At 41.7% G+C, this 12478-nt stretch overlaps 1 protein-coding gene across 4 annotated transcripts in view; it reads left to right on the top strand.

Annotated features, from left to right (window-relative positions):
• The window catches only part of pex1 (peroxisomal biogenesis factor 1), a 71377-nt gene that overhangs the window by 23988 nt on the left and 34911 nt on the right, over positions 1-12478 (top strand). For all 4 annotated transcript variants that reach the window (XM_061931096.1, XM_061931097.1, XM_061931098.1 and 1 more), the window contains 6 exons: positions 383-984; positions 1065-1184; positions 7398-7521; positions 8389-8495; positions 8560-8645; positions 11294-11426. In XM_061931096.1, coding sequence (XP_061787080.1) covers positions 383-984; positions 1065-1184; positions 7398-7521; positions 8389-8495; positions 8560-8645; positions 11294-11426 — 1172 coding nt within the window. The remainder of the gene's footprint in view (positions 1-382; positions 985-1064; positions 1185-7397; positions 7522-8388; positions 8496-8559; positions 8646-11293; positions 11427-12478) is intronic.

The raw sequence follows: 12478 nt of genomic DNA, 5'->3' as shown, positions 1-12478 counted from the left end.
AGGGAAAAAAAGAGATTTTAACAGTAAATAAACAAGTAGATTAATAATGAATTTTCTACCGCTTGTCCTTCATAATGTGGACAAAATAATAGGTAGATAAATGACACAATATGTTACTGCATACGTAAGCACCCAAATTAGGAGTCTTTGTTTGCTGACTTACTACTAAAAGACAAGTTGTCTAGTATGTTCACTATTTTATTTAAGGACTAAATTGTTCTTGGATTGCAATAAGAAACATGTTTTTGTTAAAAATAAAGCCAATAATGCCATTTTTTGTGGTCCCCTTTTATTTAGAAAAGTGTCGAAATACACTTTGGTATCGGGACAACCCTAATAGGTACTACACTTCAAATATTCTTCTTTTGCTAACCTCCTGCAGTGTCCTTGTCGCCGTCTGTGCCTTTTGGTCGCCTGGAGCCCTTCACAGAGCTCATCGTGTCCCCAAAGAACCACACCGCTCGCCCCGAGGGTTCCTCTCAGCCTCCTCACGGCGTGTCAGAACCGCCGTCCCAAACTGTGTCCATCTCTGTGCCTCAGAGTCAGCAGTGGGGCCTAAAAAGTCTGTTTGGTTACATGACAAAGGGCGCATGTGACCCAATCAAGGAGCTCCCCTCTGTACCGGATGTCCCCGCCCTCCTCCAGGACTCGCGCTACAGAGTATGCGGTGCACCTCCCCTGTCTCTCGGCGCCGCGAGTCACGTCGCTCCAGGCGTGCTCCACGTCTTACCTTGGGGCCACGGATCGGATGCCAGCCTCACTGGAGGTCTGCCCGCAGTGACCTTTGGCCTGCTCTCCAGGGTGGCTTCCCCCAGGGAGGCCAAGGAGAGAGCCAAGTCGGCCGCGGTGAAACAGAAGGATGGAGCTGGCGAGGAGGTGAAAGAGGAAGCCACGGTGGTTCGTTTGATATGCCATGATGTGGACGAGCTGGCAGAGGAGCAAAGAAGGCCCAGCAAGGGAATGATCCACTGCGGGAAAGTCTGGGTGAGACAGCCACACTTTGCACATGTACGTCATTATTTGAGCAAATCATACTTCATCCTTTTTATATTTATATGTACCAGATCCCACCACCTTTGACCACCAGACTTAACATCTCGCCACACTCCACCGTGAGAATTAGGCCGGTAAAATCGACAGTGAAAGTTGCATCCTCCATTCGCCTCCAGCCTCTAAATCAACTGGTGAGTGTCAGGAATGATTTTGCGCTGTATTGTTGTGTATGAATTAAAGATGTCCGATAATGGCTTTTTTGCCGATATCCGATATTCCGATATCGTCCAACTCTTAAAGGGGAACATTATCACCAGACCTATGTAAGCGTCAATATATAACGTGATGTTGCAGAAAAAAGACCATATATTTTCTTTACCGATTTCCGAACTCTAAATTTGTGAATTTTGGCGAATTAAACGCCTTTCTAATATTCGCTCTCAAAGCGATGACGTCACAACGGGAAGCAATCCGCCATTTTCTCAAACACCGAGTCAAATCAGCTCAGTTATTTTCCGTTTTTTCGACTGTTTTCCGTACCTTGGAGACATCATGCCTCGTCGGTGTGTTGTCGGAGGGTGTAACAACACGAACAGGGACGGATTCAAGTTGCACCAGTGGCCCAAAGATGCGAAAATGGCAAGAAATTGGACGTTTGTTCCGCACACTTTACCGACGAAAGCTATGCTACGACAGATGGCAAGAATGTGTGGATATCCTGCGACACTCAAAGCAGATGCATTTCCAACGATAAAGTCAAAGAAATCTGCCGCCAGACCCCCATTGAATCTGCCGGAGTGTGTGAGCAATTCAGGGACAAAGGACCTCGCTAGCACGGCAAGCAATGGCGGCAGTTTGTTCCCGCAGACGAGCGAGCTAAACCCCCTGGATGTCTTGGCTCACACCGTCCCTTAAACTGGACAGATCAGCTTTCAGGAAAAGAGCGCGGATGAGGGTATGTCTACAGAATATATTAATTGATGAAAATTGGGCTGTCTGCACTCTCAAAGTGCATGTTGTTGCCAAATGTATTTCATATGCTGTAAACCTAGTTCATAGTTGTTAGTTTCCTTTAATGCCAAACAAACACATACCAATCGTTGGTTAGAAGGCGATCGCCGAATTCGTCCTCGCTTTCTCTTGTGTCGCTGGCTGTCGTGTCGTTTTCGTCGCTTTCGCTTGCATACGGTTCAAACCGATATGGCTCAATAGCTTCAGTTTCTTCTTCAATTTCGTTTTCGCTACCTGCCTCCACACTACAACCATCCGTTTCAATACATTCGTAATCTGTTGAATCGCTTAAGCCGCTGAAATCCGAGTCTGAATCCGAGCTAATGTCGCTATAGCTTGCTGTTCTAGCCGCCATGTTTGTTTGTGTTGGCTTCACTATGTGACGTCACAGGAAAATGGACGGGTGTATATAACGATGGTTAAAATCAGGCACTTTGAAGCTTTTTTTTAGGGATATTGCGTGATGGGTAAAAGTTTGAAAAAAACTTCGAAAAATATAATAAGCCACTGGGAACTGATTTTTAATGGTTTTAACCATTCTGAAATTGTGATAATGTTCCCCTTTAATTACCGATTCCGATATCAACCGATACCGATATATATACAGTCGTGGAATTAACACATTATTATGCCTAATTTTGTTGTGACGCCCCGCTGGATGCATTAAACAATGTAACTTTACCATGAATTGATTAACGTGGACCCCGACTTAAACAAGTTGAAAAACTTATTGGGGTGTTACCATTTAGTGGTCAATTGTACGGAATATGTACTGTACTGTGCAATCTACTAATACAAGTTTCAATCAATCAATCAAAAACAAGTTTTTCCAAAATAAATCAACTCCAGTTATGGAAAAAAGTGCCAACATGGCACTGCCATATTTATTATTGAAGTCACAAAGTGCATTTTTTTTTTTTAACATGCCTCAAAACAGCAGCTTGGAATTTGGGACATGCTCTCCCTGAGATAATCCTGATACCCACTACAACTATGGGAAATATTATACTTTGACTTTCACAAAGTGCATCATTTTTTTATTTTTTTTTAAACATGCTTTAAAATAACAGCTACAAAAACAATGAAGGCACACAGCTTCAGTCCAGAGTATACTAGAGTCCATACTTGCCAACCTTGAGACCTCCGAATTCGGGGGGGTGCGTCAGGGTTTGATAGTAGCGGGGGGTGTATATTGTAGCGTCCCGGAAGAGTTAGTGTTGCAAGGGATTCTGGGTATTTGTTCTGTTGTGTTTATGTTGTTTTACGGTGCGGATGTTGGGGCGGTATAGCTCGGTTGGTAGAGCGGCCGTGCCAGCAACTTCAGGGTTGCGGGTTCGATCCCCGCTTCCACCATCCTAGTCACTGCCGTTGTGTCCTGTGTCCTTGGACAAGACACTTTACCCACCTGCTCCCAGTGCCACCCACACTGGTTTAAAAATGTAACTTAGATATTGGGTTTCACAATGTAAAGCGCTTTGAGTCACTTGAGAAAAGCGCTATATAAATATAATTCACTTCACTTCACTTCTCCCGAAATGTGTTTGTCATTCTTGTTTGGTGTGGGTTCACAGTGTGGCGCATATTTGTAACAGTGTTAAAGTTGTGTATACGGCCACCCTCAGTGTGACCTGTATGGCTGTTGATCAAGTATGCATTGCATTCACTTGAGTGTGTAAAAATGCAGCATATATTATGTGACTGGGTCGGGTTTGTTTGGGGGGAAAAGCGGACGTGACGACAGGTTGTAGAGGACACCAAAGGCAGAGCCTTTAAGGCACGCCCCCAATATTGTTGTCCGGGTGGAAATCGGGAGAATGGTTGCCCTGTGAGATTTTCGGGAGGAGCACTGAAATGCGGGAGTCTCCTGGGAAAATCGGGAGGTTGAAACCGATACCAATAATTTCCGATATTATGTTTTAAAACATTTATCGGACATCTCTAGTATGAATGTATATTGTTAAGATTTTATATACACCAATATCAATATTCCTTATTGATTCCGGTATTCAGCCGCACTCTTATCGGTACTAAATCTAATTGGTGTGAAAAGATGTAAAGGAATGTATTCAGTAATTTTTTTTTAGCAAAATAGTTTGTACACCACCAACATCATGTAACATCTCACAGCAGGAAAGTCTTATCAACACCTGCCATGTAAGTCTTAAGTCAACTATGTTTGCAGTGCAAGGTGCAATGCAGTTATGTCACAATCTTGTAAAAAACACACAGATCCAGCGCTGTGTTTTTATTCACTACAGTCACCACACGGCTGCAAATAATATTTATGAATGGCATTCATGTGCAGAGCACAGACCTTTTACATGAAATACATCATGTGAATCAATTAGCATGTTGGGTGAGTGTGCATTTAAGCAAAGTGTGTTTTGATGGAGTGACGTCTACAGACCTGTTAGAGAATGCTATCTTGCGTCTGAGCAACTTTATTGATTGTTATATTACTTAAATTTGTCATATTGGCCAAAGGATTAGTGGGTTGCTAAGAGGACATATTGCGCAGCAGCACTCACTTCAAACTAGGGATGATGTTTGATAAGAAATTTTCGAGTTCGAGCTTATTATCGAATCCTCTTATCGTACCGATTCCTTATCGATTCTCTTATCGAGTCCAGATAGGTTGTTGTATATGGAAAAAAACACACAATATTTGGTTTAACAAATCACTTCACATTCTCTACTGCTCGCTGCTATAGTATTACCATATCTGAGTTATTGTGCAGAAAAGTGGGGAAATAACTACAAATGTGCGCAACATTCGTTAACCGTGTTACAAAATAGATCAATTAGACTGATACATAATGTTGGATATAGAGAACATACAAACACTTTATTTATTGAGTCAAAAATATAAAAGTTCGATGATTTGGTAAAATTGTAAACAGCTAAAATGATGTGGAATTAAATGATGGAATGGATTAAGTAAAGAAGTTAAACATTGTACTGATATGATCCAGTTTAAGAGGTTGTTCAAATGAATAATGCTTACAAAGTACAAAGAAGAAGAATTATGAGAAATACTTTCAACCTTATTGAAAATAAGATATTCTTCATCTCAGTATGTTAATGACTGAATTAATTAATTACATATTACAAAACTGTTGTATATACTAATTCACAGATATTTTATTATAAAAAGGTCAGTAAATTATGTATATATTTGTAAACGCTATGAAGTGGGAAAGGGGTAGGATTAAATAAGCTTTACTTCTTCCTACTCCTGTAAAGTGCAATGATATGAAACTGTGATGTATTATGATGTGGTCGGATCATGTTTTGTTTAGTTATGTTCTGTTAGTTTTGGACTTCCTTAGTTGTTTTGTGCACTTCGGGGGTTTGTTTTAGTCACCATGGTTACTTATGATTTTCACCTGCCTTGTACGCGCACCTGTTGCTCATCAGAGACTCTATTTAAGCCTGCCTTTTCCGGTCACTCGTCGTGGCTTCATTGTTTGCATTTGCAACAGTTACGTTGGCATTCTGGTTTTCGCGCTCATGATTCCTGTGCTGAAGTTACCTTAGCTTCTAGTATTCCTGTGCTAAGTAAGTTTTTGCTTTACCTTCTTTCCTTTTGTTTCGTTCCTGTCTGTTGTAATGTGTGATTTATGAGAAATAAATCATCTCCTACCTGCACGCTTTCGTCCGGAGCCGCCAGTTTTGCGTCCCGGGAACGAACCGCAGCACGCTGCACCCCACGTTACAAATGACTGAGTTAAGTGACGTCATTTCTTGTGATGTCTCACGGGGCATTTCTTGTCGGGACGGGATTCGAATAAAGAACCAACTCTTTTTCTTTACTATAGTGGTCTTGTTAACGGGTACCGGTTCTCAAAAAGGGATTCGAGTCCGAGGACTCGGTTCTTTTCTTATCGAACAACCGGGAAAACCGGGTTCGAGCATCATCCCTACTCAGTGTTGGGTTAGTTACTGAAAACCAGTAACTAGTTACAGTTACTAGTTACTTTATTTCAAAAGTAACTCAGTTACTAACTCAGTTACTTAAACCAAAAAGTAATGCGTTACTGTGAAAAGTAACTATTTAGTTACTTATATATTTTTTTAAATTTTTTAAAGGCCCCATTTAATGCCCTTTTAGCCTTCATTTCAGTACTGTTATTGCACTGGAGAATAATACAATGTGTTGATCAACTGAAAATTTGTTTCAGACCAGAACAAATTGACAAAACTATTTTAAATAGCTGCAACATAACATACATAAGTAACAAACAGCATAATAACAACATAGCTGTAAACCAAGGAAGGCACACACTTCATACACAAAGCCTTACTAGGCGTTTTTTTCTCTCAAGGAATTCTGAAATAAAATCATGTCTGAAGCCCTGAACACTCTAGACATTTCCCCACTTAGTTTAGAGAAAAGGAAATATTAGACTGGCCCACTAGCGTCCCTCTTTAGGTTTGTGAACTTTATAGTGTATACATTTAGAGTGATGTGATAATCAAACACTCTAGAAGTCTAGAATGAAAGAGTATATAAGAGAATTGACAGAGTGTGTGTACCTTCAGTGTGCAGTGCCTCGTTAAAATCCAGCCGCTGTTGGAGGTGGAGATGAAGTGTGTGTCTCTTTACTAGCTTCGTCGAAGCATGTTGTTTTTGTAGCTGTTTCAGCATATTTGAATTGCGAGGATAGGATCTTTGATCCAAGACACAACTTACATTCAACTAAAATGTTCTTTTCTTTGTGGTCGATAAAAGAAACGTACTGAAAATATCTCCATTTTAAGAAACTCGGCTTCGGGGTTCGCCATGACGTCTTGTTAGTAGACACAGACACGCCCCCTCCCACACACACACACACACACACACACACACACACACACGTACACACAGACAGTGCGCGGCGCGCCTCTTCCTTGTCGCCTCTTCCGCGGCGCTGCAACACTCAGATCTTCTCAGTTTCTAGCCGATACTACATAAAAAATAACGCAGTAACGCATCATGTAGTAACGGTAACTGAGTTACTGAATATAAAAAATGACGCGTTAGATTACTATTTACCGCCGATAGTAACGGCGTTACAGTAACGCGTTACAGTAACGTGTTACAAAGTAACGCGTTAGTCCCAACACTGTCCCTACTTCAAACTGACACTAACTCTTAATAGCGTGCGTAACTTTTGAGGGACGGTTGGCATGCAAGCTTTTTTAGCTATTTTTACATGCATTAGAATCAAATAACTTCTCCCATTCTAACTGTCAGCATGCGAACGATAGCATTTCAGTTCAACTTATGTGTATCTGCGGCTTGTGCACATACAGGATTTACACGCAACTTCTCCCGAAATTGCATATTCTAATTCTGCTTATTAGTCCTCCTATTGTGTCCTTATGTGTTATTTTTCACAATGTCCCCACAGAAGGAAGAGGACGAAGTGGATGAGATCCAGACCGCCTTCCTCGGCTGGCTGCACACTCAAAGTCACCAACCTTTGGCCTGTCTGACGCCGCGCTCCGGCTCCGTCCTCCTTCACGGCACCGACGGTGAGTCAGCTCAGAAATACACTGTACATACTAAAGCAGTGTTTTTCAACCACTTATATTGTCTGGTGTGCCGTGGGAAATTACGCAACTTCACCTAATTGGTCCCAAAAATATTTTTTGTAAATCAATAATTATAATCTGCAAATAATGTGCCGTTGCTTAGTGACTCGGCACGGTAACCACGTAATACTCCATGTCAGTAGGTGGCAGCGGGTAGTTAATTGCTTTGTAAAAGTCGGAATATGTCGGCTGAGACGAGGATGGTTTGTTGTGATCCCAATATGCAGACCACAGCGGCAGGCAGCGTGCAGCTAAAAAGGTATGTAATGCTTACACCAAAAATTAACAAAAGGGAAAGGAAAAGGCTATGCAAAGCGAAAGTAAAACTGAACTGGCTACAAAGTAAACAGAAACAAATGCTGGACGACAGCAAAAACTTACGGCGTCCACAAAGTACATCCGTACATGACATGACAATCAACAATGTCCACACAAACAAGGATAGCAACAACTTAAATAGTCTTGCTTGCGAACACAAAGCAGGTGCGGGGAATAGCGCTCAAAAGAAGACATGAAACTGCTACAGGAAAACACCAACAAAACAGGAAGGGCCACCAAAATAACAGCGCAAGACAAGAACTAAAGCACTACACAGAAAAACACAAACAAACTCAAAATAAGGCACGACGACCTGGTGGAGTTTAATTTTTTAACGTTTCCTGCTGGTGGTGTGCCTCCGTATTTTTTTATGAAAAAAAAATGTGCCTTGCCTCAAAAAAGGTTGAAAAACACTGTACTAAACTATGGACATCTTGCATTTGAATATGTTGTTACATCTGTGTACGTTCTCTCGTCTTTTCCTTCCAGTCAAGTTAGAGTTTACTGTGACGGTGCTGAAACCAGAACCAGAGAGCGACCCAGCAGACCAGCTGTTTCTGCTCGCGCCGTCCGTTTTGCAGAAGAAGCACATACAAGTTTGTCGAATTGAGCCTGCTGTAATGTACGGCCTCGGGAAACTCACAAGTTCTTCACGTTCAGGTCGTCAGAGAGGCTGCCATCACATCATCTGCCAACGATGTACCTGACCCAGCAAAGCAAGAACTTCCCTCGTTAGAGACGCTGGGGTGAGTCTCTGTTTGTCTTCCTAATAATTGTTATGATAACACTTTGGGCCTGATTTACTGCAGGTTTGTGTGTACTAAAACACGGGCAAACTTGATAGCACACACAAAGCTGATCCAATAAACGTGTGCACCGTTGATTTTATCTGTTAAGTGAGCAGAATAAGATAATATGCAAAATATATGCTGGTGGTCAAAACGCCCACGATACTAGGGGGAGAAGATGCAAATATAATTATTTAGCACGCGCAGTGTGATTTATCAACACTGATCACTGTTTTGCGAGCACTATTTAGGGTTTTATTTAGCACATGTCAGACGGACGTGTAAAATGACAGCACCACACACGGCTGCATGATCAGACAAACATCCTCCACAAATTCAGTTTTGGTGTCAATATTTTTTTAATGACGTTTGTTTATTTCACATACAAACCTCAAAACCAGTGAAGTTGTCACGTTGTGTAAATCGTAAATAAAAACAGAATACATTGATTTGCAAATCCTTTTCAATCTAAATTCCATTGAATAGACTGCAAAGACTTAACGTTGTAACTGGAAAACTTTATTTTTTGCAAATATTAGCTCATTTGGAATTTGATGCCTGCAACATGTTTCAAAAAAGCTGGCACAAGTGGCATGATAGACTGAGAAAGTTGAGGAATGCTCATCAAACACTTATTTGGAACATCCCACAGGTGAACAGGCTAATTGGGAACAGGTGGGTGCCATGATTGGGTATAAAAACAGCTTCCATGAAATGCTCAGTCATTCACAAACAAGGATGGGGTGAGGGTCACCACTTTGTCAACAAATGCCTGAGCAAATTGTTTAAGAACAACATTTCTCAAGCAGCTATTGCAAGGAATTTAGGGATTTCACCATCCACGGTCTGTAATATCATCAAAAGGTTCAGAGAATCTGGAGAAATCACTGCATGTAAGCGATGATATTACAGACCTTGGATATCACCACATGGGGTCAGGAACACTTCAGAAAACCACTGTCCGTAACTACAGTTGGTCGCTACATTTGTAAGTGCAAGTTAAAACTCTACTATGCAAAGCCAAAGCCATTTATCAACAACACCCAGAAACGCTGCCGACTTCGCTGGGCCCGAGCTCATCTGAGATGGACTGATGCAAAGTAGAAAAGTGTTCTGTGGTCTGCCGAGTTCACATTTCAAATTGTTTTTGGAAACTGGACGTCGTGTCCTCCGGACCAAAGAGGAAGAGAACTATCCGGAGTGTTCTCGGCGCAAAGTTCAAAAGCCAGCATCTGTGATGGTATGGGGGTGTATTACCGTATTTTTCGGAGTATAAGTCGCTCCGGAGTATAAGTCGCACCGGCCGAAAATGCATAATAAAGAAGGGAAAAAACATATATAAGTCGCACTGGAGTACAAATCGCATTTTTGGGGGAAATGTATTTGATAAAAGCCAACACCAAGAATAGACATTTGAAAGGCAATTTAAAATAAATAAAGAATAGTGAACGACAGGCTGAATAAGTGTACGTTATATGAGGCATAAATAACCAACTGAGAACGTGCCTGGTATGTTAACGTAACATATTGTGGTAAGAGTCATTCAAATAACTATAACATATAGAACATGCTATACGTTTACCAAACAATCTGTCACTCCTAATCGCTAAATCCCATGAAATCTTATACGTCTAGTCTCTTACGTGAATGAGATAAATAATATTATTTGATATTTTACGCTAATGTGTTAATCATTTCACACATAAGTCGCTCCTGAGTATAAGTCGCACCCCCGGCCAAACTATGAAAAAAACTGCGACTTATAGTCCGAAAAATATGGTAGTGCCCAAGGCATGGCTAACTTACACATCTATGAAGGCACCATTAATGCTGACAGGTACATACGGGTTTTGTAGCAACATATGTTGCCATCCAAGCTACATTATCATGGACGCCCCTGCTTATTTCAGCAAGACAATGCCAAGCCACGTGTTACAAGAGTGTGGCTTTGTAGTAAAAGAGTGTGGGTACTAGACTGGCCTGCCTGTAGTCTCCCATTGAAAATGTGTGGTGCAATATGAAGCCTAAAATAGCACAACGGAGACCCCTGTACATCAAGCAAGAATAGGAAAGAATTCCACCTGAAAAGCTTCAAAAATGTGTCTCCTCATTTCCCAAACGTTTACTGAGTGTTGTTAAAAGGAAAGGCCATTTTTACCACACAGTGGTAAAAATGCCCCTGTGACAATTTTTTTGCAATGTGTTGCTGCCATTAAATTCTAAATTCTGCAAAAAAAAAAAATTGTTTCTCAGTTCGAACATTAAATATCTTGTCTTTGCAGTCTATTCAATTGGATATAAGTTGAAAAGTTGAAAAATGTAAGTTGTCTCCTGCATGTTTGAAAACATAGCACAACGCCACAGGGAGGAGGAGCATGATAACATGAATGTGCAGTAAACGAGTGTCTCCGTGGTGATGCCTCGTATTGTGCACGCAAAATTATCATTTAAAGAAGGCGGTCTGCATCACTTTCAATTGCACACGCAGTTTTAGTAAATAACACGCAACGTGCCCACTTATAGTACATGCTATTTTATAGATTGCACACACTGTTTACTGCTTGGGGTTTGGATCTTAGTAAATCAGGCCCTTTGTCTTTCCTCAGTGGCGTTGACGAGGTGAGCAGGAGAAGCTTTGAGTTCATCGCTCACAGCCTGCTCGCTTCTCCGTTGGCCAGAGAGCTTGGAGTGATGGCACAAGGCCTCAGAGGAGGAGCGCTGCTCATCACCGGCGCTAAGGTGAGTCATTAGCACCTGTCCTACGTTGTGTCAACGCTTTCATTCTAAAAGACTTTTCGCATGTCGCAAGCAAATGCGAAAAAGCATACATAAAGGCCCCTATTCGCTTGTTTGCGCTGAAGTGTTGTTTTTTTTGTGAATTTGAAGCTACGCACATTCCTCTGGTTTGATTCTGTGTGATTCAGGCAAAAGTGCTTAAGCCTCAAATAAAGGGGGGTCATTACTAACGAGGCGGACTTGTTTGTCGTGACGCCTTTTTTTTCTTATGATTGCGTGAAAATGATAGAACATGTAGTTTTTTCAATGCTTGTGAATGTCTTCGAAATGCATCTTGGCCGTATGCACGCTACAAGAGCGCTATCCCTCTAAATCGGAATTATTTATATTTATGATACCATTAGGACAATTATATTCTTCCAACTAGGGCTGCACGATTAGTCCACTTCAATACGACATTGATGTTTTAAATATTGTGATGACCTAAGCGCAAAATACAGAGTTTTTTTTTTCCTTCTCGGCCTTCACCGGCATTTGAGTGACAGACATGTTTGACAATCAGAATTCTAGAGCCTTGGGTCCTTTGCCTCCTGGCCAATCAAATTTGTTTACAGGGAACTAGTGTGTGAATGTTGTCTGTTTATCTGTGTTGGCCCTGCCATGAGGTGGCGACTTGTCCATGGTGTACCCCGCCTTCCGTAGCTGAGATAGGCTCCAGCGCCCCCCGCGACCCCAAAGGGAATAAAAGGTAGAAAATGGATGGATGGAAGGGAACAGCAAGTTCTAGACTCCAGCAATCTAGACTCCAAACATCCCAGAACAAGCTAGTCAGATTACTTCTAGACCTCCACCCCAGATCACACCTCACTCCAACCCACTTCTCCAAAGTGGGCTGGCTCAGGGTGGAGGACAGAGTAAAACAACTTGCACTGAGACTGGTCTATAAAATCCGCTACACCTCCCTGATACCGAAGTACATGTCAAACTACTTTCTTAACGTAAATGACCGCCATAACCACAACACCAGGGGGAGCTCTACTAACCACGTTAAACCC

This window comes from Nerophis lumbriciformis, linkage group LG37, assembly GCF_033978685.3.
Source record: "Nerophis lumbriciformis linkage group LG37, RoL_Nlum_v2.1, whole genome shotgun sequence".
In the NCBI taxonomy this organism is placed as follows: Eukaryota; Metazoa; Chordata; class Actinopteri; order Syngnathiformes; family Syngnathidae; genus Nerophis; species Nerophis lumbriciformis.
This window is presented reverse-complemented; position numbering and strand designations above follow the sequence as displayed.